Raw genomic sequence first — 22,811 nt, 5'->3', positions numbered from 1 at the left:
TTTTATTCGGTTTGGGATTTTTAGTTTTTGTCATTTTGACTTTATAACTGTTTCACTGTAGAATAAATACTTTGCAAATTGACCTAAGTTAAGCCTGTCTGCTCTGTGCCACGGCTCACAGAGGGTTGAGCTCAGGTTTATTTAGTGACTTCGAAAGTTCACACTGTCCATAGTTGTGATTATTCTTTGAGGTGAACAGTCACCCGTCCCAGATAATAATCCAATTTGGTACATGTCTTAATAAACCTGAAAGGAAGGCTGAGGAGAGATTAAATGGAATGATTGGAGTGCCAGACAGAAAGCAGCAAAGACGTACTTTAAAAATTGACTTTAATAATGAAAAAAACTCTTCCAAAGTATCTCAGTAGCTTATGATCATCACTCACGGCAACATTGATTACTTTATCTCAAATCATTTTTTCCATTCGTCATGATTTCTCTCATTGATCAGAACCTCACCCTCCCATACCATGAGGTGACGCCATCACTGGGCGACATGTGCAATCGTGTGTGAGCCAAGAGCTGGGAGGAACGCAGGACGTAAACTCATCCAAACAAGAGTGCAATCAATTTAATTTAACATTAAAAAAGGGAAGCAAACAGTAAAATCCTTCATACCTTGAAGTTAACCCTGTATTGTACCGAAGCAGCTGGGGTTGGGTGGGGGGCGGGGAATCAATAAAGATATTGGTTAAAGAGTTGCCCGTTTATACCAATGTGGCCATGAGTTCCTGGAGTACCCGGGGCAGCAAGGTCCTGAGACCACTAAATACTGCTAGTTGAACACTGTGCAAGAGGAATTAATAATAAAGCTTGATCAGTTCCTTCGTAGAAAAAGTCTTTATTCATATAAATCCAAATGCATGAACACTAAACAACAGCCAACGCGTTTCGTTCTTGAAAGAACTTCATCAGGGCATTTGTTGCGTCGAGTGAAAGTATCACTGGAAAATAAGTTCCAAGGATTCAAGGTGGCGTTGCTCAGTAGCGTCACCGAGGTGATATACGGGCCGCCTTGATAAGGGCCAGTATAAAAGCACTGGATAGAAGTAGTTGTGTTGCGGCAAAACAGAAAGTGACCTGATGAAGTTCTTTCAAGAACGAAACGCGTTGGCTGTTGTCTAGTGTTCATGCATTTGGATTTATATGAATAAAGACTTTTTCTACAACGGAACTGGTCAAGCTTAATTATTAATTCCTGAACATTTTGGTAGTGTACCACTCCATCTTCTTTGCAACTTTGCAAGAGGAACTTGGTTGGAATGGGCTGGTGTAGTGAGAAGTGACGTAGAAAAGGGAGGCATGACGTCAAGGAACCCTGCATGGAGTGGAATAAGATTCACTATGGAGGTGACATTGATACAAGGTAGCTTAACCATGCTGGTAGGTTGATTTAAAGTTGGTTAAGGGTGGAGTAGGTTTGAAAGTATGCCTTAGGAAGGGGGGCACGGAACTATGGGGTAAAGATCTGTTTGGGGTTGGGATTCGATTGTCACAGGGCAAAGTAACGCAGTGCCTGGGAGTTTTTCTAGTACATGATGGAGCGGTTTAGGTGGGGGGATAGTCCAAAAGAACAATAATATCGGAGCAGGGTGGCCTAGAGTTTGGTGGAAGTAAGTTTGGAGAATATTGGGGTAACATTTATGGTCTGTATGACACTGGCAGTGTCGGACGCAGAGGTATATCCTATTTCCAGTCGCAGCCGTAGCAATCAGCTGCTTTGGTATCTCTCCGCTGTGTCCTGTAACAGGCAAGGATCCCCACCCCCCCTCTAGCTCCTTCTTCCTCGTGACTCAAGAGGAGGCGCTGCTTGGTGTGCTATTTATCCATGGTCCAGCGAATAAATAAATGTTGGTAAGCCACAAAGACACGGTCAGACGCCAGTGCCGAGCTTCCGTCTACAGAGATTTACTGGTTCATGGTGGTCTCGACAGACGAATCCACCTCTCCGTGTCTTATTGGCAACGGTGAGTGTTCAACTAGAAGATAAGGTTCCATCCTGATCTGAAGCCTGCTGCCCAATCACCGGGCAGCCTGGTTGACATCTTGTTCAATGTCTTTGTTTTCTGCTCAATGTTCTTGTTGTGCAACCCCCCTACCACCACCGCCAGCCCCTTCTAGTCTGTGCTTGAGCTTTCGAAAAGGTACCTATGATGCTCGTGTCTGTGGCAGAGGAGGAGGAGGAAGACGAGGAGGAAGGGTCACCTTAGGAGGCCGAGCAGTGGACCCCCTTCTCCTTCAAGTCTCCACCTTCTGTCAGTCTTTGGTTAAACTCATTCTGCTTGTACTCTTTGCCTTCGTAGAAGGAACTTTTTGTCGATGCCAAGCTCGAGCGATTCCTGGACCGCCGTGTGCAGGCTCTGACGATGAGAAAGAGTATCTCCGCCACGTTGAGCACTATGCATATGCCGGATGTGGTCAGCATGAAGACGGTGAAGATGGTCTTCTCGGTCGGCCTGGAGACGAAGCAGTCCACCGTGTTGGGGCAAGGGTAGGCGCTGCATTTGACGAGTCGGATCATCTTGTACCCCGGGTAGATCATGTAGAAGAGGTACATAAAGCCAACCTCAAAGATGATGCGGAAGATCACGCTGAGGGAGTAGGTCCACCACAGCGTGCCTGAGATGCGCATTTTGTGTTTTTTAACCGCGTCCAAGTGCTTGGCGTCATCTTGGCCGGACATCTTCAGCGCTTTCTTCTCTTGGTGCTGCAGGTACGCGATGTGCATAGCCACGAGCAGGGCCGGAGTCGACACAATGATCATCTGCAGGGCCCAGAGACGGATGTGTGAGATGGGGAAGAACTCATCGTAGCAGACGCTGTTGCAACCAGGTTGTTGGGTGTTGCAGGTGAAGGAGGACTTCTCGTCACCCCACACACTCTCAGCGGCCACCACCAGCACCATGATCCGGAAGATGAAGACCACGGAGAGCCAGATGCGGCCGATGCTCGTAGAGTGACGGGTCACTCCGCTGAGGATGACATAGAGGCCAGCCCAGTTCATCTTGTCCTACACCTAGTGGCAAAAAAGATAGAGTAATCGTTAGCAGTGGAAGGGCCTGTTACAAGAGCACAGAGGCAAGCGTGGCCAAGAAAAAAATGGCGGGACGAAGACGTCCATTCTGTAAATGCGTAGAATTGTATGTATCTCACTTAGCATCCGAAAGGTTTTGACATAACCTCCACACTCTCTCACAGCTATCAACAGACACATACACACCACCAACAAACTCTCAAACTGGCCCTCAACGAAAGGTTCAATGTGACCAGCACAAACTCTTGCATCGCCATCACTGGAGCCTTCAACCCACCATTCCCAGCCCCAGACCTGCACCTACCCTCGTGGAACAGAGGACTTTCGGCTAACAAAACCAACCCACCTCTTTCTGTTACACAAACCTAGGACCACTGCCCGGAGTGGAGGGTTCAAGACCCCCATGGACCAGGACCCTGAATCAGTGCTCCGTGTATACAAGACGTACCCTTCTCTGTCATCGACAAAGCAGCCCAGGTTGTTTTCTTTTGGTCTTTGTAGGAGAATGTTCCTCCCTCCAAACCAAAGAATCAATCAATCAATCAATGTTTGTAGAGCACGGCAAATCACCTGCGAGGGTCTCGAGGCGCTGGAAGAAAGCGCTGGAAGAAGGGTCTGCTTTTGTCCTAAACTGCTAAGCATTATTTACACAGCGTACCACACCTGCACATCCTTCGGTGGGCAGTCGCTCACGGTTAGGATGCAGTGGTGTGAGGCAGGACACGAGACATGGATTAGGGACTACATGCAGACGCAGCGGGCATATTTATGAGCCCCTTGTGCCGCTGGAGTGTCACTGTTCCTGGCGCTTCAGCGCCACAAACTACAAAATCATACCTATGAGGCCATGCGTGGCTGTGCACGGCCTCGTAGATATGGAGTAAGGCACGGCAGCGCCAATCGCTGCGTTGCCTTTATCTGTGTTCGTGAGGCATTCCACGGGCTTTGCGGTGGTTTCCGTATGCAACACCCATGAATTTTGACGCATCCCCAGAATTACGACACAATGTAAACCTGGGGATGCGCCAAAACCTTACTACCCCCCAAGGTGAGGTGTAACCAGGAGAAATAACTTTATTTCTCCTTGTTTTTTCCTCTTTTCATATGTACTGCATTCTGCAGCACACGTAGGAAGAGGAAAACGCCTATTCAGCCGACAACACAGGCACCCTTGCATTGGCGCTAGACTGCCGAAATGGCACCAGCGCTGGGGGAAAGGACAGGAATGCAACAAATTGGATATATACGGTGCATTCCTGTCCTTTCCCTGCGGTGCAGGGTAGTGCCGCGAGGTTACCTGCTGCTCTGCCCTACGCCGAATCCCTGTGAGGCCGGTGTGCATTGAAGTCTGCAGTGCTGCCGATGAACTTGGGCTCTGCAGCGCAGCCGCAGGGGTCTGCGTAGCCTCTGTACCGGCTAGAGGGTTACGCAGCGAAGCAAAGGATGAACACACTCTCCATGCTTTTATTGGGATATTTCAAGGCACAACTGCCAGGGGAGGGGTCAAGGCTGATGTTGGGAGGGATGGTGCACATGCTTGGGTTACTTGTGATAAACGCAGGGGCAGCTCCTCCGTTTGAGTGGAGGAGTGTCTCCCCACTTAAAGATCCCCCCAAAGATGAAAAATAAAATGGTAATTCATTAATTCATACCGTGTCCCTGGCCGAGCGTCATGAAAGGGGGCGGGCCACAGGTGAGTGACAGGAGCATGTCAATCATCAGGGAGGAGGGTGGGAGGGTGGGCTGATATGGCACTGTGTAAAGTGCGCATGTCTTTTTGGCTGGACGTCTTGCGACGGCCAGCCACACATGCGCACGTTAAACATCTCTAATGCAGCTGTCTTAAGACAGGTGGGTTAGAGAAAGCCAAAGACCCCAGAGCGCTGTTGAGCGCCGAGTCATGTCGCTCCCACCAATCCTAGGGCTGCTCTCATGCTGGTGATAGCAACCCTAGGATTGGTTGAGGGAGTTGCTGCTTCCGGTTCCTGTGTGGAAAGAAAAGGTGTGGAGCGAGGATGTCGCCAAGTTAAGGAACGTTTTTTTTTAAATATATGTTATTTAAAGAGCGTGTGCCTGACCCTCCCCGTAGATGCCAGCCGCCACTGGATAAACTATCCGTTTTAAAGGCAGGGTGAGGCTTCAGGGCTCTGTTAGTGCAGCATTGACACTTCCAGAGGTTGAAGCGCTCTTAGGACCCCTGCCCACAGAAGCTTCGCGTGTAGAGATCTGATGTTTTTTAGCTGAGCTGTGACACACATGAAGTTGCTTCCATTGCATGTTGAGGTGGTGTCTGGGAATGGCACAGTTTGGTGCTGCAATGTGCACTCAGGGTGAGTCAGCTGTGCAGTGAGGGGGGCTTACACACACCATGAAATGCATGCAATCCTCAGCCTGGCAGCCAGAGGCAGCATTCACCACTCAGGTGATCCCAGCTTCCTTTGAGCTGCTCAGCGACAGAGAGGAGGGACTACCCTGTGCCTGCAGTTCAGAGCAGAGCATTTCCACCTAGTGATTGTGTTTCCAGTGCAGGTCACCAGCCCCCAGTCCCAGTGCACAGAGGTGGTGGTTGGTGTGTAGAAGAGACTCTTTCAGAGGGAGCTCCAGAGCCTTCTCGGTACTGTTCACTCTTTCCTGACAAAAGCCTGTTTCTAGCTCCATGCAAGCTATGAGACATTTGACTGGAGGTAAATGAGTGTTCCATTTGTAACTTACCATTACACAATAATTCCACACTTACTTTTGTGTTTCAGACACACACAGCGTATACCTTCTATACCACGCCACGTTATGATTTTTACAGGTGCACGCGCCTCGCAGGGGAGGTGTGCTGTTGTACTACACTGTGGTGTGTGGATGTATGACATCACAGCGCATGCTTTTACCCCGCACGCCATTACAATGCAGTTTTTACAACGCAAGTCGTTACAACGACTTGCGTTGGAGGGCGCTAGATAGTAGAATAGTTTAATTTTCTATTCCAACTCCAATCCCCGTGGATAGTAGGGAAGGTGTTGGATAGAAAATTAAACTATTTCCTATCCTACAGCGCCCTCCAGCGCATAGCTGCGTCGTAATGGTAGTGCGGAGTAAAAGTTGCGTTGTAAATGATGTTCCCTGTGGTGTGTTGATCTCAACATTGTATGTTTTTATTTTCCAAATATCGCAGGAAGGGGCACATTGTTTTTATCATTTTTAGATTTATTTGCAGCACTAGGTGCAGTGCTTTAAATGGGCCGGTACTGTCCGGTACTGAGTACCTGCACTTCTTGAACCTGAAAGGGAGAGATTACCTGCACTTCCCAGCACTGCTGCAGTACATTTAATAGTAGAGTACCAGCACTTCTCAGGAGCAAACAGGTATCCTCAACAGCAGGAGTACCTGCACTTTATTTTTATTTTTTTATTTAGAATTTTTTTTTATTGGCATACAAAAGAAGGTCGTACAAAAATATATATATACAGGTCTGAGTACAATGGTGGCGGTCATATCTATGACAGTCCGTTCGTGGCAGCGCGATTGTTCTCCCTCCACTGGAGGAAAAAAGAAAGAAGAAGAGGAGAAGAGAGGGGGGGGGGGGTGTGCACGCACGTTATTGTCCTTAATTGTCCTTTATAGGGTCTTCCTCAGGAGCTCGTCGAGCGGGTCCCACATGTGCAGCTTGGCTTTATGTTCTTTTGAGAGAGTGCCTGTAATGTTGTCGGCTCCTCTCAGGAAGGTGACCCAGTTGATCCATGTTTTGAAGTTTGCTTTGGCTGTGTTTTTCCAGTTCGTTAGGATTATTTTAAGGGCTGCTGTGAGTAGTAGGTCTAGGAGTTCTCTCTCTTCTCTACTTTTTAGGTTCGCTGTTAGGTGCTCAGTCGCCAGGCTGACGAAGCTGATTTCCAGATCTGTTTTGAGCATATCGTTCAAGAAAGTGTTGATTTGTGCCCAGAACTTCTTGACTTTCACGCAGGTGAAGATAAGGTGTTCGAGGGTGCCTTCATCTTTCAGGCAGTTCCAGCATTTGTCTGAATCTGCGATGCCGACCTTGTGGAGTTTGGATGGCGTCCAGTAGGCGCTGTGGAGTAGCCAGTATTTTGTTTGCGCTAGCTGTGGGGTGATTTTGTTTGTTGTCGCTGAGCTCCACATTTTTGCTCGCTCTGTTTCATTCAGTTGCCTGCCCAGGAGCGTCTCCCATGTGCTAGTTGCTTTTTTGTTCTGCGCCAGCTTGGATGGGCTCAGGAGCTTATAGATCTTTGCCGTTTGGTGACCTGCTGAGTTGAGGAGCTGCAGGTACTTGATGATTCCTGGCTCTCCTCCGCATAGGTTGGCCTTTGTTATTGCTGTCTTAATTTTTAGGAAGTTATAGAACTCTTGGTTCGGGAGGTCATGTAGCTGCTGTAGGTTCTGGAACGTCAGCGGTCCTTGCCTGGTCTCCGTTTGGCTGGGCGTGCTGATGCCTTTCCCGATCCACGTGTCGTTATGCAGTGTCGCCCCCTGGTAGGTCACTTTAGTGTTGAACCAGATGGATTCCCAAGCTGTGCCTTTCAGTTTCTGCGCCATGTGCCTGTCCACCTTCAGCAGGGCGTCTCTCGTGTGTTTTAGTATGGCGCTGGCTTTCAGTGGGTGCCGGTTCGCTGTTAGGAGTGCTATTGGCTTGAGCCCTCCCAGGATGTCTTGTTCGACCTCTAGCCATACTGGCATGTACGTTTGTGTGGCATCTACCCAGGCGATACCCTGTCTCGCCAGACATGCCGTCTGGTATGTCTTGAAGTACCTGCACTTTATTATTTCCATTTAAAGCACTGATTAAGTGTCCCTTGAAGTCATGTCAAAGTGCTTGTCCACTGGGAGGGGGTAGAAGAGGTGGGAAATTGTGGTAACCTCTGACTGGTGCCTGACCTCAACATGGAGGACTTTGGAAGCACTGTGTGGTGTGTATCACAAGCGACACCCCTTACACCGCGCTCCCCCAAAGGGGGCGTGTTCCTCTGCAATATACACCATAGGTAGAGAGTAAACTGTGACCAGTGACACACATACACAAGCACAAGCCTTCTTGAGCACACTCTGCGTACTGTAATGAGCCCCATGGATGGGATTGGACACCCCGCGACCGCCTTCCCTGTGAAAAACCTTCCCTAATGATATTACCCTCTTCAGATGTTCCTCCCACAGACATCAGGCACTGACCATACCGAAGAGTGGCCTGGTGCTTCTGAAGTTAGGTCTACAGTGCCAGCTACCACAGAATGTCAACGTGGTACGGTGTGATGCTACACGACAAGAAAACAGCAGATTAGAGAGAGAGAAGGAGGGAGAGAGAAAGATCACAAAGCCGTGAGACGAGACAGCGGGAGGCGGTCGCAGTGATTCCTTATTCAGTAAATAGAGTGGTAAAAGGAGCGAAAACCTAAGACTTTAAGGGAATGAAAGCACAAAAGTGAGTGGGTGATCCAGCAAATCATAAGAAAAAGAGAACGTCACAGCGGATAAGAGAGGGTTGTATTGTAATTGGATTTATGTAGCACTTACAGCCTGTGGCGCGGCATTGGAGCACTTTAAGAAGGGTAGCACGCTACTCTGGAACCCAAGGTTAGTGGCTACTTCATCTATTAGAAACATAGGGATCCACCCCAGAAGGATATGTGTCCGTGCTCCCCAAACTAGGTGTGTCTCCTACAATGCTGGAAAGCACACAGTTTTGTTTAAATACCCCTCATGAGGGTCTTCCCACCCCGCTGCAGAACAGGGCGTGCTGCAACCTACGACTACTATTTAACCCCTTCAGCGCTGATGACAAAGCCAGCTCGTCATGGGCATTACCTGCGCTACGCGGATGACGAGCTGGCTTTGTCATGATACGCGCGATTTTGAAAAATCAGCGCACAGCGAGAAAACCCGCTAGCGCTGTAGAGGTTAACAATACTAGCTCAATGGAACATTGAAGTTTTTTTTCCATTGAGCCAGGTATTTTTTATCATACTCACTCCTTCACTCACTCCTGACCTTTCCACTCACATACCTACACAACACATAGCTTTATCTAACCAAAAGTGCTCCTGCGTAGTCGTAGGTTGTATCGCGCCCCGTCCCGCAGCGGGGCGGGAAGACCCCCATGATCAAGCATGCCATCATGAGGGCAAGAAACTGCGTTAACATTATCGCAGCTTTAGCGGCAGCAAGCTGCCGCTAAAGCGGCGATAATGGGCTTGATAATACGCCCTTGTGAATTCCCACTGAAGCCCAGGTTCTGGTGTGAACATGGGCTTCAATGGGAATTCTCAAGGGCGTATTATCAAGCCCATCATCGCCGCTTTAGCGGCAGTTTTCTGCCACTAAAGCGGTGATAATGTTAACGCCGTGGTTGATAACATGCCCCTCGGGCACATATCCTTCAGGGGTGGATCCCTGTGTGTCTAATAGATTGCCTTCTAGGCATAACCTCTTCACTCCCTATTTTGATTATTTACTAGTTGCTAGTTCAGTCTTATTGGTTAATATTGGTTAGTAGGGTCAGTCTTGTGATCTCACAGAAACCAGTCCATGCATTAATCCGGGTTCTTTGTGGTGGACACATGAATAAGAGCTGAGTGTGGCCATTGTTAAGTTGCAGGGGTATCGTTTCTAAGAAGGAGAGGCTGATCTATGAATTAATTGTGGGTAATTTGTACAGAAACAATAATATGGAATGAAGCAGAGAATCCTGCGACCCCAGACATTTAAATTCAAGATTTCTCCTTAAATGTAAACATCTGAGCCAGGAAGTGTGGGATGTGTCCGGGCAGGATCCCAGAATCCCACCGCAGGAAGGGGAGGGGCTTGATCTGAATCACCAATGGCTGCTGTCCCTTCCAGGCAGGATCCCAGAATCCCACAGCAGGAAGGGGCGGGGCTTGATGTGAATCACCAATGGCTGCTGTCCCTTCCAGGCAGGATCCCAGAATCCCCCACAAGAAGGGGAGGGGCTTGATCTGAATCACCAATGGCTGCTGTCCCTTCCAGACAGGATCCCAGAATCCCACAGCAGGAAGGGGCGGGGCTTGATGTGAATCACCAATGGCTGCTGTCCCTTCCAGGCAGGATCCCAGAATCCCCCACAAGAAGGGGAGGGGCTTGATCTGAATCACCAATGGCTGCTGTCCCTTCCAGGCAGGATCCCAGAATCCCACCGCAGGAAGGGGCGGGGCTTGATGTGAATCACCAATGGCTGTGGTCCCTTCCAGGCAGGATCCCAGAATCCCACCGCAGGAAGGGGCGGGGCTTGATGTGAATCACCAATGGCTGTTGTTCTTCCAGGCACAGGCCCCGCCTCCATGGAATGTATACCTCAGGCCAGTCCCTGCCACAATGACCCAAGGAAATGTCCCTTAGAGATGCAGCGAGCCTGTGACGTGTAAGCAGGTGGTTTTGTCAGTAAGCCCCGGATGTGAGAGATGGACCATCATTTCAGTATTAAAGAGAGGCGACCCCGGGTTCTTTAAAAGCCCTTTATTGACAGTTCCACAATGTAACTCTTCCGGTTCACTCTCTGCACGTGATTGATTCATTCCAATGATTTCAATGCCTTTCACAAATCAACGTTCCCTCAGCCCTCCTTGCCCCAGCCCTGATGGACCCCTGTGACGCCATCAGCAGCCGCCCGTGACGTCATCAGTGGGCGCCTAGCGAGACTCCAGGAGAGCCGAGGGGTCAGAGTTTTCAAATCACAAACACTTCTAGAGGAAATTCAGAATTATTTTGAATGAACAGTAACTGTAACCCACCCAGAAACACGCAAACACTTCACCCCAACACAAAATCCTATATCCCACCCCAACCCACAAAATGTAACAGCTCAGGCATTCCTGTAAGACTGGGTGAGCGCGGTGCAGCTCCGCACTTCCTTGAAACTGGGCACTCGGGGGCATATTAGCAAGAACCTCGTTAAAATGATTACCGTTTTAGCGGCAGGAAACTGCCGCTAAAACGGCGATAATGGGCTTGCTTATATGCGTTATAGAATTCCAATAGAAGCCCAGGTTATATGTCCTGCACATCTAACCGGGGCTTCTATTGGAATTCTATAACACATATTAGCATGCCCATTATCGCCGCTTTAATGGCCGTTTTCTGCCGCTAAAACGGCAATCATTTTAACGAGGTTCTTGCTAATATGCCCCTCAGTTGTTACAGGAGTCCTGCTTCCAGCAGCAGTTATCGGGGACAAAAGGTGGAGTGACCAGAGAGGGAATCTGGTAACTATCTCAATGGGCCGGTGGAAGTGGGACAGAGTCAGTCATGTGCCAGGAACAGGGGGTGATGCAGTCGCAGTCCTTGCAGCAGTCCCAGGCAGCCAATGGGATTATTGTCCATGCTGACACAACCAAGAGGAGGAAACACCCCTGCTCCCTCCCACCACCATCTCTTCTTTCAGATCCACTGAAGGAAAGTCCACTCAAAGTCCACTCAAGTCCACTCAAAGAGAAGTCTGTTGACCACAAGTCCACATGAGGGTTAACCGCGATGGACGAGCAGCGTACGGGCAAATGAGATGTTTCTGCTGAAGCCTGAGTGACCGGGATGCCCCTGGCTGAAGCCGTTGACCTGCACCATGTAACCAATTCCCAATATGGCTTTGTTGACCTGTATTGAGCGTCTAGTCTGTAAAGTTCAAAGTCTATTGGTGGAGTCAGACCACCAGCTACCTCCTGTCTGTTTGAGTCTTTATAATCCTTACAAATGGCGGCCGTGCGGCTCATGACAGGCAGATCTAGAGGAGCGAGAGGGACTCATTCTTTGGATGGTGGGGCCGTTAGCCGATGTTTCTTCTTCATCCAGGCCCCCTCCTCCAGCCGCATGTCCTTCAGCTTCGTCTGTGGTTGCTACTTCCCATGGTAGAAGGAGCTCCTGGCGGATGACAAGCTTGTCTCTCCCCGGTAGCACCGTGTGCAGGCTCGGAAGATGAGGAAGATGAGTTCGGCCACGTTGAGCACTATGCATATGCCGGATGTGGTCAGCATGAAGACGGTGAAGATGGTCTTCTCGGTCGGCCTGGAGACGAAGCAGTCCACCGTGTTGGGGCAAGGGTAGGCGCTGCATTTGACGAGTCGGATCATCTTGTATCCGGGGTAGATCACGTAGAAGAGGTACATAAAGCCAACCTCAATGATGATGCGGAAGATCACGCTGAGGGAGTAGGTCCACCACAGCGTGCCTGAGATGCGCACTTTCTGCTTTTTAACCTCGTCCAAGTGCTTCGCGTCGTCTTGGCCAGACATCTTCAGCGCTTTCTTCTCTTGGTGCTGCAGGTGCGCAATGTGCATGGCCACGAGCAGCGCCGGAGTCGACACAATGATCATCTGCAGGGCCCAGAGGCGGATGTGTGAGATGGGGAAGAACTCATCGTAGCAGACGCTGTTGCAACCAGGCTGTTCGGTGTTGCAAGTGAAGGAGGACTTCTCGTCGCTCCATACGGTCTCAGCGGCCACCACCAGAATCATGATCCGGAAGATGAAGACCACGGAGAGCCAGATGCGTCCGATGCTCGTAGAGTGGCGGCTGACTCCGCTGAGCGTGGTGTACAGGCCGGCCCAGTTCATCTTGTCTCACACCTAAATGGAAGAAACATGGAGAGGGGTAGGTAGGAGTTGCTTCAGGGAGCACTTAGCAGAAGCCGAAGGGGCTGCATGGTACACATGAATTAACTGCCCAAGCCAGTAATATCAAAGATGACATACAGCTAACCCACCAATGGCAGCACAAATACCACCTTTAAGGAACTATTTAAAATAACCCGCTCAGAAGCTGGTCTGACGCCATGTATGCCAAGAGGTCAAGATTCAGGCAGGAGTCTTATTCTGCAGTACCCAAAAATAAAACCTTGCCAGCTGCCAACATTAATTCAACCACACACAGACATCAACCTCTCCAACCTCCTTAACAAATGGACCCACGTACCATACCTTCCAGAACTGTAAACAAATATCTGCCTCTCAAGCTCCATAAATTGCAGAACTGCATGTAAGCATCTTCCTCTCAAGCACCATAACATCAAGAACTGCATACAAGTATCTTCCTCTCAAGCACCACAACTGCCACAACTTCATACAAGTATCTTCCTCTCAAGCACCATTACTGCCACAACTTCATACAAGGATCTACCTCTCAAGCACCACAACTTCATACAAGTATCTGCCTCTCAAGCAACATAACTGCCACAACTTCAGACAAGCATCTGCCTCTCAAGCACCATAACTGCCACAACTTCAGACAAGCATCTGCCTCTCAAGCACCATAACTGCCACAACTTCATACAAGCATCTGCCTCTCAAGCACAACTTCATACAAGCATCTTCCTCTCAAGCACCATTACTGCCACAACTTCATACAAGTATCTTCCTCTCAAGCACCATAACTGCCACAACTTCATACAAGCATCTTCCTCTCTAGCACAACTTCATACAAGCATCTTCCTCTCAAGCACCATTACTGCCACAACTTCATACAAGTATCTTCCTCTCAAGCACCATAACTGCCACAACTTCAGACAAGCATCTTCCTCTCAAGCACCATAAGTGCCACAACTTCAGACAAGCATCTGCCTCTCAAGCACCATAACTGCCACAACTTCATACAAGCATCTGCCTCTCAAGCACAACTTCATACAAGCATCTTCCTCTCAAGCACCATTACTGCCACAACTTCATACAAGTATCTGCCTCTCAAGCACCATAACTGTCACAACTTCATACAAGCATCTGCCACTCAAGCTCCATGACTTCCAGAACTGCATGTAAGCATCTTCCTCTCAAGCACCATAACTGTCACAACTTCAGACAAGCATCTTCCTCTCAAGCACCATAGCTGCCACAACTTCAGACAAGCATCTGTCTCTCAAGCACCATAAGTGCCACAACATCATACAAGCATCTGCCTCCCAAGCACCATAGCGTCCAGAGCTGCATGTAAGCATCTGCCTCTCAAGCACCATAAGTGCCACAACTTCATACAAGCATCTGCCTCTCAAGCACCATAACTGCCACAACTTCATACAAGCATCTGCCTCTCAAGCACCATAACTGACAGAACTTTATACGAGCATCTGTCTCTCAAGCACCAAACTGCCACAACTTCATACAAGCATCTGCCTCTCAAGCACCAAACTGCCACAACTTCATACTCGCATCTTTCTCTCAAGCACCAAAACTACCACAACTTCAGACAAGCATCTTCCTCTCAAGCACCATAAGTGCCACAACTTCATACAAGCATCTGCCTCTCAAGCACCATAACTGCCACAACTTCATACAAGCATCTTCCTCTCAAGTACCATAACTACCAGAACTGCATACACGCATCTTCCTCTCAAGCAACAAAACTACCACAACTTCAGACAACCATCTTCCTCTCAAGCACCATAACTGCCTCAACTTAATATAAGCCTCTTCCTCTCAAGCACCATAACTGCCACAACTTCATACAAGCATCTTCCTCTCAAGCACCATAACTGCCAGAACTTCATACAAAAGGGGGTGGTGATGGACGGAGCATCTGAACCAATCAAACACTCACACCCAGTCAAAAGATCTGGGTTTGATCCATCACCGTTCTTTAGCCCACTCTGCCACCCCAGTTCAGACATGGCTATATGCAAATCAGTCTGACCCTGTGCCTCATGGGAACAGTCCAGCCCGAACTGCCAAGCCATGCCTTCCCTGGACCGGAAACAAGCTTCCGAGGACTGGTTTCTGGCATTACAGCCGTCTTCAGCCCGGCTTGCTTGAATCCAGTGGCAAAGTGAGCAAGGGACTCATGACTGAGCATACCCTGCCACACTTATGGCGGCCAACGCGGTACAAAAGGGGGTGGTGATGGACGGAGCATCTGAACCAATCAAACACTCACACCCAGTCAAAAGATCTGGGTTTAATCCATCACCGTTCTTTAGCCCACTCTGCCACCCCAGTTCAGACATGGCTATATGCAAATCAGTCTGACCCTGTGCCTCATGGGAACAGTCCAGCCCGAACTGCCAAGCCATGCCTTCCCTGGACCGGAAACAAGCTTCCGAGGACCGGTTTCTGGCAAAACAGCCGTCTTCAGCCCGGCTTGCTTGAATCCAGTGGCAAAGTGAGCAAGGGACTCACGTCTGAGCATACCCTGCCACACTTATGGGAGCCACCCGCCATAAGTGTGGCAGGGTATGCTCAGACGTGAGTCCCTTGCTCACTTTGCCACTGGATTCAAGCAAGGTGGGCTGAAGACGGCTGTAATGCCAGAAACCGGTCATCGGAAGCTTGTTTCTGGTCCAGGGAAGGCATGGCTTGGCAGTTCGGGCTGGACCGTTCCCATGAGGCACAGGGTCAGACTGATTTGCATATAGCCATGTCTGAACTGGGGTGGCAGAGTGGGCTAAAGAACGGTGATGGATTAAACCCAGATCTTTTGACTGGGTGTGAGTGTTTGATTGGTTCAGATGCTCCGTCCATCACAACCCCCTTTTGTATAACTTCATACAAGCATCTGCCTTCAAGCCCTATAACTGCCACAACTTCATACAAGCATCTTCCTCTCAAGCACCATAACTGACAGACCTTTATACGAGCATCTGCCTCTCAAGCAACAAAACTGCCAGAACTTTATACGAGCATCTGCCTCTCAAGCACTATAACTGCCACAACGTCATACAAGCATCTGCCTCTCAAGCACCATAACTGCCATAACTTCATACAAGCATCTTCCTCTCAAGCCCTATAACTGCCACAACTTCATACAAGCATCTTCCTCTCAAGCTCCATAACTGCCACAACTTCATACAAGCATCTTCCTCTCAAGCTCCATAACTGCCACACATTCATACAAGCATATCATCTGCCTCTCAGGTACCATAACTGCCACAACTTCATACAAGTATCTTCCTCTCAAGCACCATAACTGCCACAATTTCATACAAGTATCTGCCTCTCAAGCACCATAACTGCCACAAATTCATACAAGCATATCATCTGCCTCTCAAGTACCATAACTGCCACAACTTCATACAAGTATCTTCCTCTAAAGCACCATAACTGCCACAACTTCATACAAGTATCTCCCTCTCAAGCACCATAACTGCCACAACTTCATACAAGCATCTGCCTCTCAAGCACCAAAACTGCAAGCACTTTATACGAGCATCTGCCTCTCAAGCACCAAACTGCCACAACTTTATACGAGCATCTGCCTCTCAAGCACCAAACTGCCACAACTTCATACAAGCATCTTCCTCTCAAGCACCATAACTGCCACAACTTCATAAAAGCATCTTCCTTTCAAGCACCATAACTACCAGAACTGCATACACGCATCTTCCTCTTAAGCAACAAAACTACCAAAACTTCAGACAAGCATCTTCCTCTCAAGCACCATAACTGCCACAACTTCATACAAGCACCTGCCTCTCAAGCACCATAACTGCCATAACTTCATACAAGCATCTGCCTCTCAAGCCCTATAACTGCCGCAACTTCATACAAGCATCTGCCTCTCAAGCACCATAACTGACAGACCTTTATACGAGTATCTCCCTCTCAAGCAACAAAACTGCCAGAACTTTATACGAGCATCTTCCTCTCAAGCACAATAACTGCCACAACTTCATACAAGCATCTTCCTCTCAAGCCCTATAACTACCACAACTTCATACAAGCATCTTCCTCTCAAGCTCCATAACTGCCACAACTTCATACAAGCATCTTCCTTTCAAGCACCATAACTGCCACAACTTCATACAAGCCTCTGCCTCTCAAGCACCATAACTGCCACATATTCATGCAAGCATATCATCTGCCTCTCAAGTACCATAACTGCCACAACTTCAAACAAGCATCATCCTCTCAAGCACCATAACTGCCACAACTTCATAAAAGCATCTGCCTCTCAAGCACCATAACTACCAAAACTGCATACACGCATCTTCAAGCAACAAAACTACCAAAACTACAGACAAGCATCTGCCTCTCAAGCACCATAACTGCCTCAACTTAATATAAGCCTCTTCCTCTCAAGCACCATAACTGCCACAACTTCATACAAGCATCTGCCTCTGAAGCACCATAACTGCCATAACTTCATACAAGCATCTGCCTCTCAAGCCCTATAACTGCCACAACTTCATACAAGCATCTGCCTCTCAAGCTCCATAACTGACAGACCTTTATACAAGTATCTCCCTCTCAAGCAACAAAACTGCCAGAACTTTATACGAGCATCTGCCTCTCAAGCACCATAACTGCCACAACTTCATACAAGCATCTTCTTCTCAAGCTCCTTAACTGCCATAACTTCATACAAGCATCTTCCTTTCAAGCACCATAACTGCCACAAATTCATACAAGCATATCATCTGCCTCTCAAGTACCATAACTGTCAGAACTGCATACAACTATCTCCCTCTCAAGCACCATAACTGCCAGAACTGCATACAACTATCTGCCTCTCAAGCACCATGTCTACCAAAAACATAAGGATGAACCCTAAAACCCTCTATAACGGTCTTGGCATGGGGACGGGCATTAGGGTCAGAGTTCAGAGTGCAGTGAAACTGCTGTTTATGAAGGTAAAGGGTTAGAGGGCGGTAGATGCCTCTTCTCCCGTGCCCTGGTACCTTATATATTTTGGGGACATTACCCCCTTACCCATGTCATTTCCTCTCCCTCCTTTACATCTGTGGCAAAAGTCATTTGTCACATAGGCCTGATTTAGATTAGTTGTAACGGAGTAACCGGTCCGCCGAGATCTAAATCATAGTGTTGTACTTCTGGGTGTGACGAGTAGGCACAAAGACTACTCAGTCTCGAAAGCAGGAATTAAGATACCACCGCTGCATTGCATGCATTATACAGCATATCAAAAATACACCACCCACCACATTGGACGAACCACTGCAGCGCAGCAGCGCAAGGTAAGTCCAGGCCAGTAGAGCGGAGGTCAGACCAGTAATTATATACTGACTATGCCAATGCTTTGGAAGCCGATAGTATGAATGCAGCATCTTTGTCGATTGATATTTTTCAGTTTCGATACAGAGCAATACAACCGGGTTTAAAAACAAAATGAAAGCGATGTTCAGCCCTTGCTTAAAACGTCACAAGACGATAAAGCCCCGCGTCTTAAAAATCATGCATACTCTGGGGCAGATTTACAAGATTGTCACGCAGTACAGCGCAGCAAGTCACCTTTGTACGCTGCGCTGCGTGACAGGGAAACGGCAGGAATGAACCATATCTAAAAGAACACGGCTCATTCTTGCATTTTCTACTGTGCTGACGGGCAATGGACGGCCTAACGCCAACGCAGGCACCCATGCCCCATGGAGCAAGGGTGCCTCCATTGCAGGCAGGATTGTTTTTATGCAGGATGGAGGAACCTTCCTGCACAATAACAACCCTGAGAGGCACGTAGAAGGAGGAAGTAACGAGAAGAAACAAAGATATTTCTCCTCGTTGCGCCTTTCCTGGGACATTCCCAAGGTTACTAGTTCTGGTAAACCTGGGAACATCTCAAAAATCATGGGAGTTGCGTGGGAGCACACACACAACACCAATGCAACGCCTCGCCGGCGCAGAGTAAAGCAACACAGCAATTTGGACTGCGTTGCTTTAATCCAGAGTTATGGAGCCGCTCGGGGCCAAGCAAAGTGGCTGTGTGTGGCTTCATGAATCGTGTTTAAGGTTTGTGTCATGCATGCACCACCTTGTGTAATGCAAACGCAATGCAAACGCAATGCAAACGCAATGCAAACACAATGCAAACGCAATGCAAACACAATGCAAACGCAATGCAAACGCAATGCAAACGCAATGCAAACGCGATGCAAACGCGATGCAAAGCAGCTCATAAATATACCCCTCAATCCGCAATGTACCAGAACAGCAGCCACTAGACAGCTCAGCAGCACAACAACAAAGCGACCTCCTACCCTCACCTGTGCTGAGGGAGGGGCTCCCGACCCAAGTCATGCTGCCCATCGACTGATGAAACCTCTATCAAGGGTGCCTACTGAGGTCGGGTTCCATGTTGCGGGGTATCAGGAAGCCCACGGAGGCGAGATCCGTGTCCTCTTCAACTTTTAGATAAGGACAGATTTTCAAAGCCATCTTAGCCCCAATTTTGATGCAAGTTCCAATCATCTCTCCTCTCATGTCTGAAGACCCTTCGGGGTCTTGGTGAAAATGAATATGACGCTGTATCTTACTTGCGCCCAGAAACATCTGGCGCCGAGGATCAGCTTCGAATTCGACACTTTGCACTGTTCCAAATTGGGCCATTATGAACTCTATGCTGAATCGATAGAATACAAACAGGTCCAGCAATATATCCATTTTACCGTAAGGCATGGAACTCGGCGTTGTATAATCTTACTTCGGCTTGGGTTACTTCCTTTAAATTCACTCACCTCTAAATGGACAGGCAAAGAACAAGTTACCAGTTGTTGCGATCTTTGCAATGGCAAGACCCGAAGCACGGTCTGTCGCTATGCTCGCATTTTAAACTGGTTGAGGCAAGAAGGCGCCATTTAAAACCGATCCAACTTAGATACAATAGTGGAACTGTGCAGAGTTTGATCTCGCTTTTTAAATGTTCCCACAGATGAACTTGTGTGTCATAACCTGTTTACATTTTTAAAAACGTTTTAAAATTTGTACTGAATGTTTGAAAACTATATCGTATTAACAAATGTTTGGACTGAAATTTATTGTTCTCAGTAGGGAACTAAATAAAAAATAAAAAACTTGATACTTGCGCCAAGGACCCAAGGGGAGGTAGAGCGGGTCTGTTTTGGGGCTCCTACTCTACTCTGCCAGCCCTGGCCTCCAGTCTTCTTAACATTGAGTCCCAGACATAGAAGGTTCTTATGCTCCAGGAACTGTCTAAAGATGCAGGCACACACATCCCTCTACACTCCTAGGCTCTTATTTATGAGAAATGACGCATCGCTGCATGAAAGCAGCGATGCGTCACTTCTCAGTGCGCAGTCCTTGCGACATACCTGATGCGTCATATTTAATGTATGACGCATCATGTCGCAAGGAGTTACAGATACGTCAGTATTTCTGACGTATCTGTAGGCGCAAAAGTGACGCATTGCTGGAGTGTGTCACAAAAGTGACGCAACTCCAGCAATGCATCCTTTCACATGGGGCAAGCCCCATGTCAAAGGGCCTGCGTCATTCTTATGCCTGCTGTGAGGCAGGTGTAAGAAATTGACGCATTTGTGTCCTAGAAGTGGCGCAGTGAAACCTCATAGATTTCACTGCGTCACTTCTATGAGGCTTTTTGAGGGTGAACGCCCCCTCTGCATACATTATACCTGACGCAGGTGTAATGTAGCGCCGGGGTTTACAAAGTGACACACCTGCTTAGATGCATCACTTTGTAAATAGTGCGCAACAGGAGGCATGTTTTACGCCGCCGATGCGTCACAAAAAGTGACGCATCGGAAATGCAAAACTGACACGAGGCCTCATAAATGAGGCCCCTAGTTAGAAAGCAGATGAGCTGCTCCTGGAGGCAATCTTGGCCTGGCCGTCTCCTCCCCTGGAGAGCCAGTGTGGACGAGGACTGCATTTATTGTTGAGTGCCTCACAGTCCATCTCCCGCTGACCCCTGGAAATCCAACGCCGGTAGTACGTGGAGTCACTGCGCGGCCGTATGTAGCCCAAGTGCTACAAGTACCCCCGCGGATTCCCCTAATTCCCACTGACGTTGGGTTACTGTTCTTTCACCTCAATGCCGGGGCACGTATGGTGTAATGAGAAATGCCCCACTCCCTTGTTAGACTTTACGTATTACTTTAGAGCTCTGGGAGTATCTGCGAGGTCCAGAATGTGCCAGTGTGAGAACAGAACTGCTTTAAGTGTGCAGTCCGCTGCACTCCCACGCACGGCCAGCAGGGGGCAGTGACGGAGTCTCAAGAGACTTCGGATGCTCGCTCAGCTGAACTCCTAGGCCTCTCCGGCCGGCGTCTCTGTAAGAGCAGGACTGCCATCTGATGAGACTGTGAGTATTCGCTCAGTTGCAGATCCAGGCCTGTCCAGCAGGGGTCTCTGTAAGAGCAGGGCTGCCCTGTTATAAGACAGTGAATACATTGCTCGGTTGCAGTCCCAGGCCTGCCTGACAGGTGGCACAGAAGGACTGCTGCCTTCTTTTATGGGTATGAATATCTGCTTGATTGCAGCCCCACACCTGTCCAGCAGGGGTCTCTGTAAGAGCAGGGCTGCCCTGTTATAAGACAGTGAATACATTGCTCGGTTGCAGTCCCAGGCCTGCCTGACAGGTGGCACAGAAGGACTGCTGCCTTCTTTTATGGGTATGAATATCTGCTTGATTGCAGCCCCACACCTGTCCAGCAGGGGTCTCCGTAAGAGCAGGGCTGCCTTCTTTTAAGACTGTGAGTATTTGCTCAGTTGCAGATCCAGGCCTGTCCAGCAGGGGTCTCTGTAAGAACAGGGCTGCCCTGTTATAAGACTGTGAATATATTGCTCAGTTGCAGTACCAGGCCTGCTAGGCAGGTGGCACAGTAGGAGCACTGCTATCTTGTTATAAGGCTATGAACATTTGCTGGGTTGCAGTCCCTCGCCTGCCCAGCAGGTGGCACATTCTGAGCAGGGCTGCTCTCTTGAGAGTCTGCGAATATTTACTCGATTGCAGTCCCACACCTGCCCTGCAGGTGGCTCTGTAAAAGCAGGGCTGTCCTCATGAGATTATGAAGTTTTGCATCTGCAGTCCCAGGCCTGTCCAGCAGGGGTCTCTGTCAGAACAGGGCTGCCTTCTTGTGAGACAGTGAATATATTCCCGTCTGCAGACCTGTGTCTGCCCTTCAGGTGGCACAGAGCGAGTAGGGCTGCCTCTTGGGAGACAAGAACATTTGCTCAGCTGCAATTCCAGGCCTGTCCAGCAGGGGTCTCTGTAAGAGCAGGGCTGCCTTTATGAGACTGGGCCCGATTCACAGAACTAACTTAAGACAAAATCCTAAACTTACTACCATTTTGGTATTCACAGAAGGCACTTACTCATTTCAGTATTCACAGAAGGCACTTACTCATTTCGGTATTCACAGAAGGCACTTACTCATTTCAGTATTCACAGAAGGCACTTACTCATTTCGGTATTCACAGAAGGCACTTACTCATTTCGGTATTCCCAGAAGTTAGGAGTCCTAAATGCCTTCTGTGAATACCGAAAGTCTTAAAGTTAGAATTTTTCTCAGTTTAGGAGTAGTAAAGTTAGGACTCCTAACTTCTGTGAATACTGAATTGAGTAAGTGCCTTCTGTGAATACCAAAATGAGTAAGTGCCTTCTGTGAATACCGAAATGAGTAAGTGCCTTCTGTGAATACCGAAATGAGTAAGCGCCTTCTGTGAATACCAAAATGAGTAAGTGCCTTCTGTGAATACCGAAATGAGCAAGTGCCTTCTGTGAATACCGAAATGAGTAAGTGCCTTCTGTGAATACGGAAATGGTAGTAAGTTTAGGATTGTCTTAAGTTAGTTCAGTGAATCGGGCCCACTGTGAATATCTTCCCCTCTGCAGACCTACGCCTGCCCTCCGTGTGGCACAGACCGAGCAGCGCTGTCTCTTGAGAGACTGTGAACATTTGCTCAGCTGCGGTCCCAGGTCTGCCCTGCAGGGGTCGCTGCAGCCCCAGGCCTGCCCTGCAGGGGTCGCTGCAGCCCCAGGCCTGCCCTGCAGGGGTCGCTGCAGCCCCAGGTCTGCCCAGACTGTGCACCGCAGGAGCAGAGCCGTCCTGGGCTGCACTCCCACTCGTGCCCGGCA

At 48.8% G+C, this 22,811-nt stretch overlaps 2 protein-coding genes across 2 annotated transcripts in view; both read right to left on the bottom strand.

The window, feature by feature from the left end:
- Window positions 1-313: 313 nt before the first annotated feature.
- Window positions 314-22,811, bottom strand: part of LOC144752231 (gap junction beta-1 protein-like) — a 103,489-nt gene continuing 80,991 nt past the window's right edge. Inside the window, exon 2 of the mRNA XM_078640221.1 lies at window positions 314-3,016. Coding sequence (XP_078496347.1) covers window positions 2,207-3,004 — 798 coding nt within the window. The 5' untranslated portion in view covers window positions 3,005-3,016 and the 3' untranslated portion in view covers window positions 314-2,206. The remainder of the gene's footprint in view (window positions 3,017-22,811) is intronic.
- LOC144752232 (gap junction beta-1 protein-like) overlaps window positions 11,054-22,811 on the bottom strand; it is a 92,749-nt gene continuing 80,991 nt past the window's right edge. Inside the window, exon 2 of the mRNA XM_078640222.1 lies at window positions 11,054-12,607. Coding sequence (XP_078496348.1) covers window positions 11,879-12,595 — 717 coding nt within the window. The 5' untranslated portion in view covers window positions 12,596-12,607 and the 3' untranslated portion in view covers window positions 11,054-11,878. The remainder of the gene's footprint in view (window positions 12,608-22,811) is intronic.

This window comes from Lissotriton helveticus, chromosome 4_2, assembly GCF_964261635.1.
Source record: "Lissotriton helveticus chromosome 4_2, aLisHel1.1, whole genome shotgun sequence".
In the NCBI taxonomy this organism is placed as follows: Eukaryota; Metazoa; Chordata; class Amphibia; order Caudata; family Salamandridae; genus Lissotriton; species Lissotriton helveticus.
The sequence above is the reverse complement of the archived record's forward strand: the minus strand, read 5'-3'. Positions and strand labels throughout refer to the sequence as shown.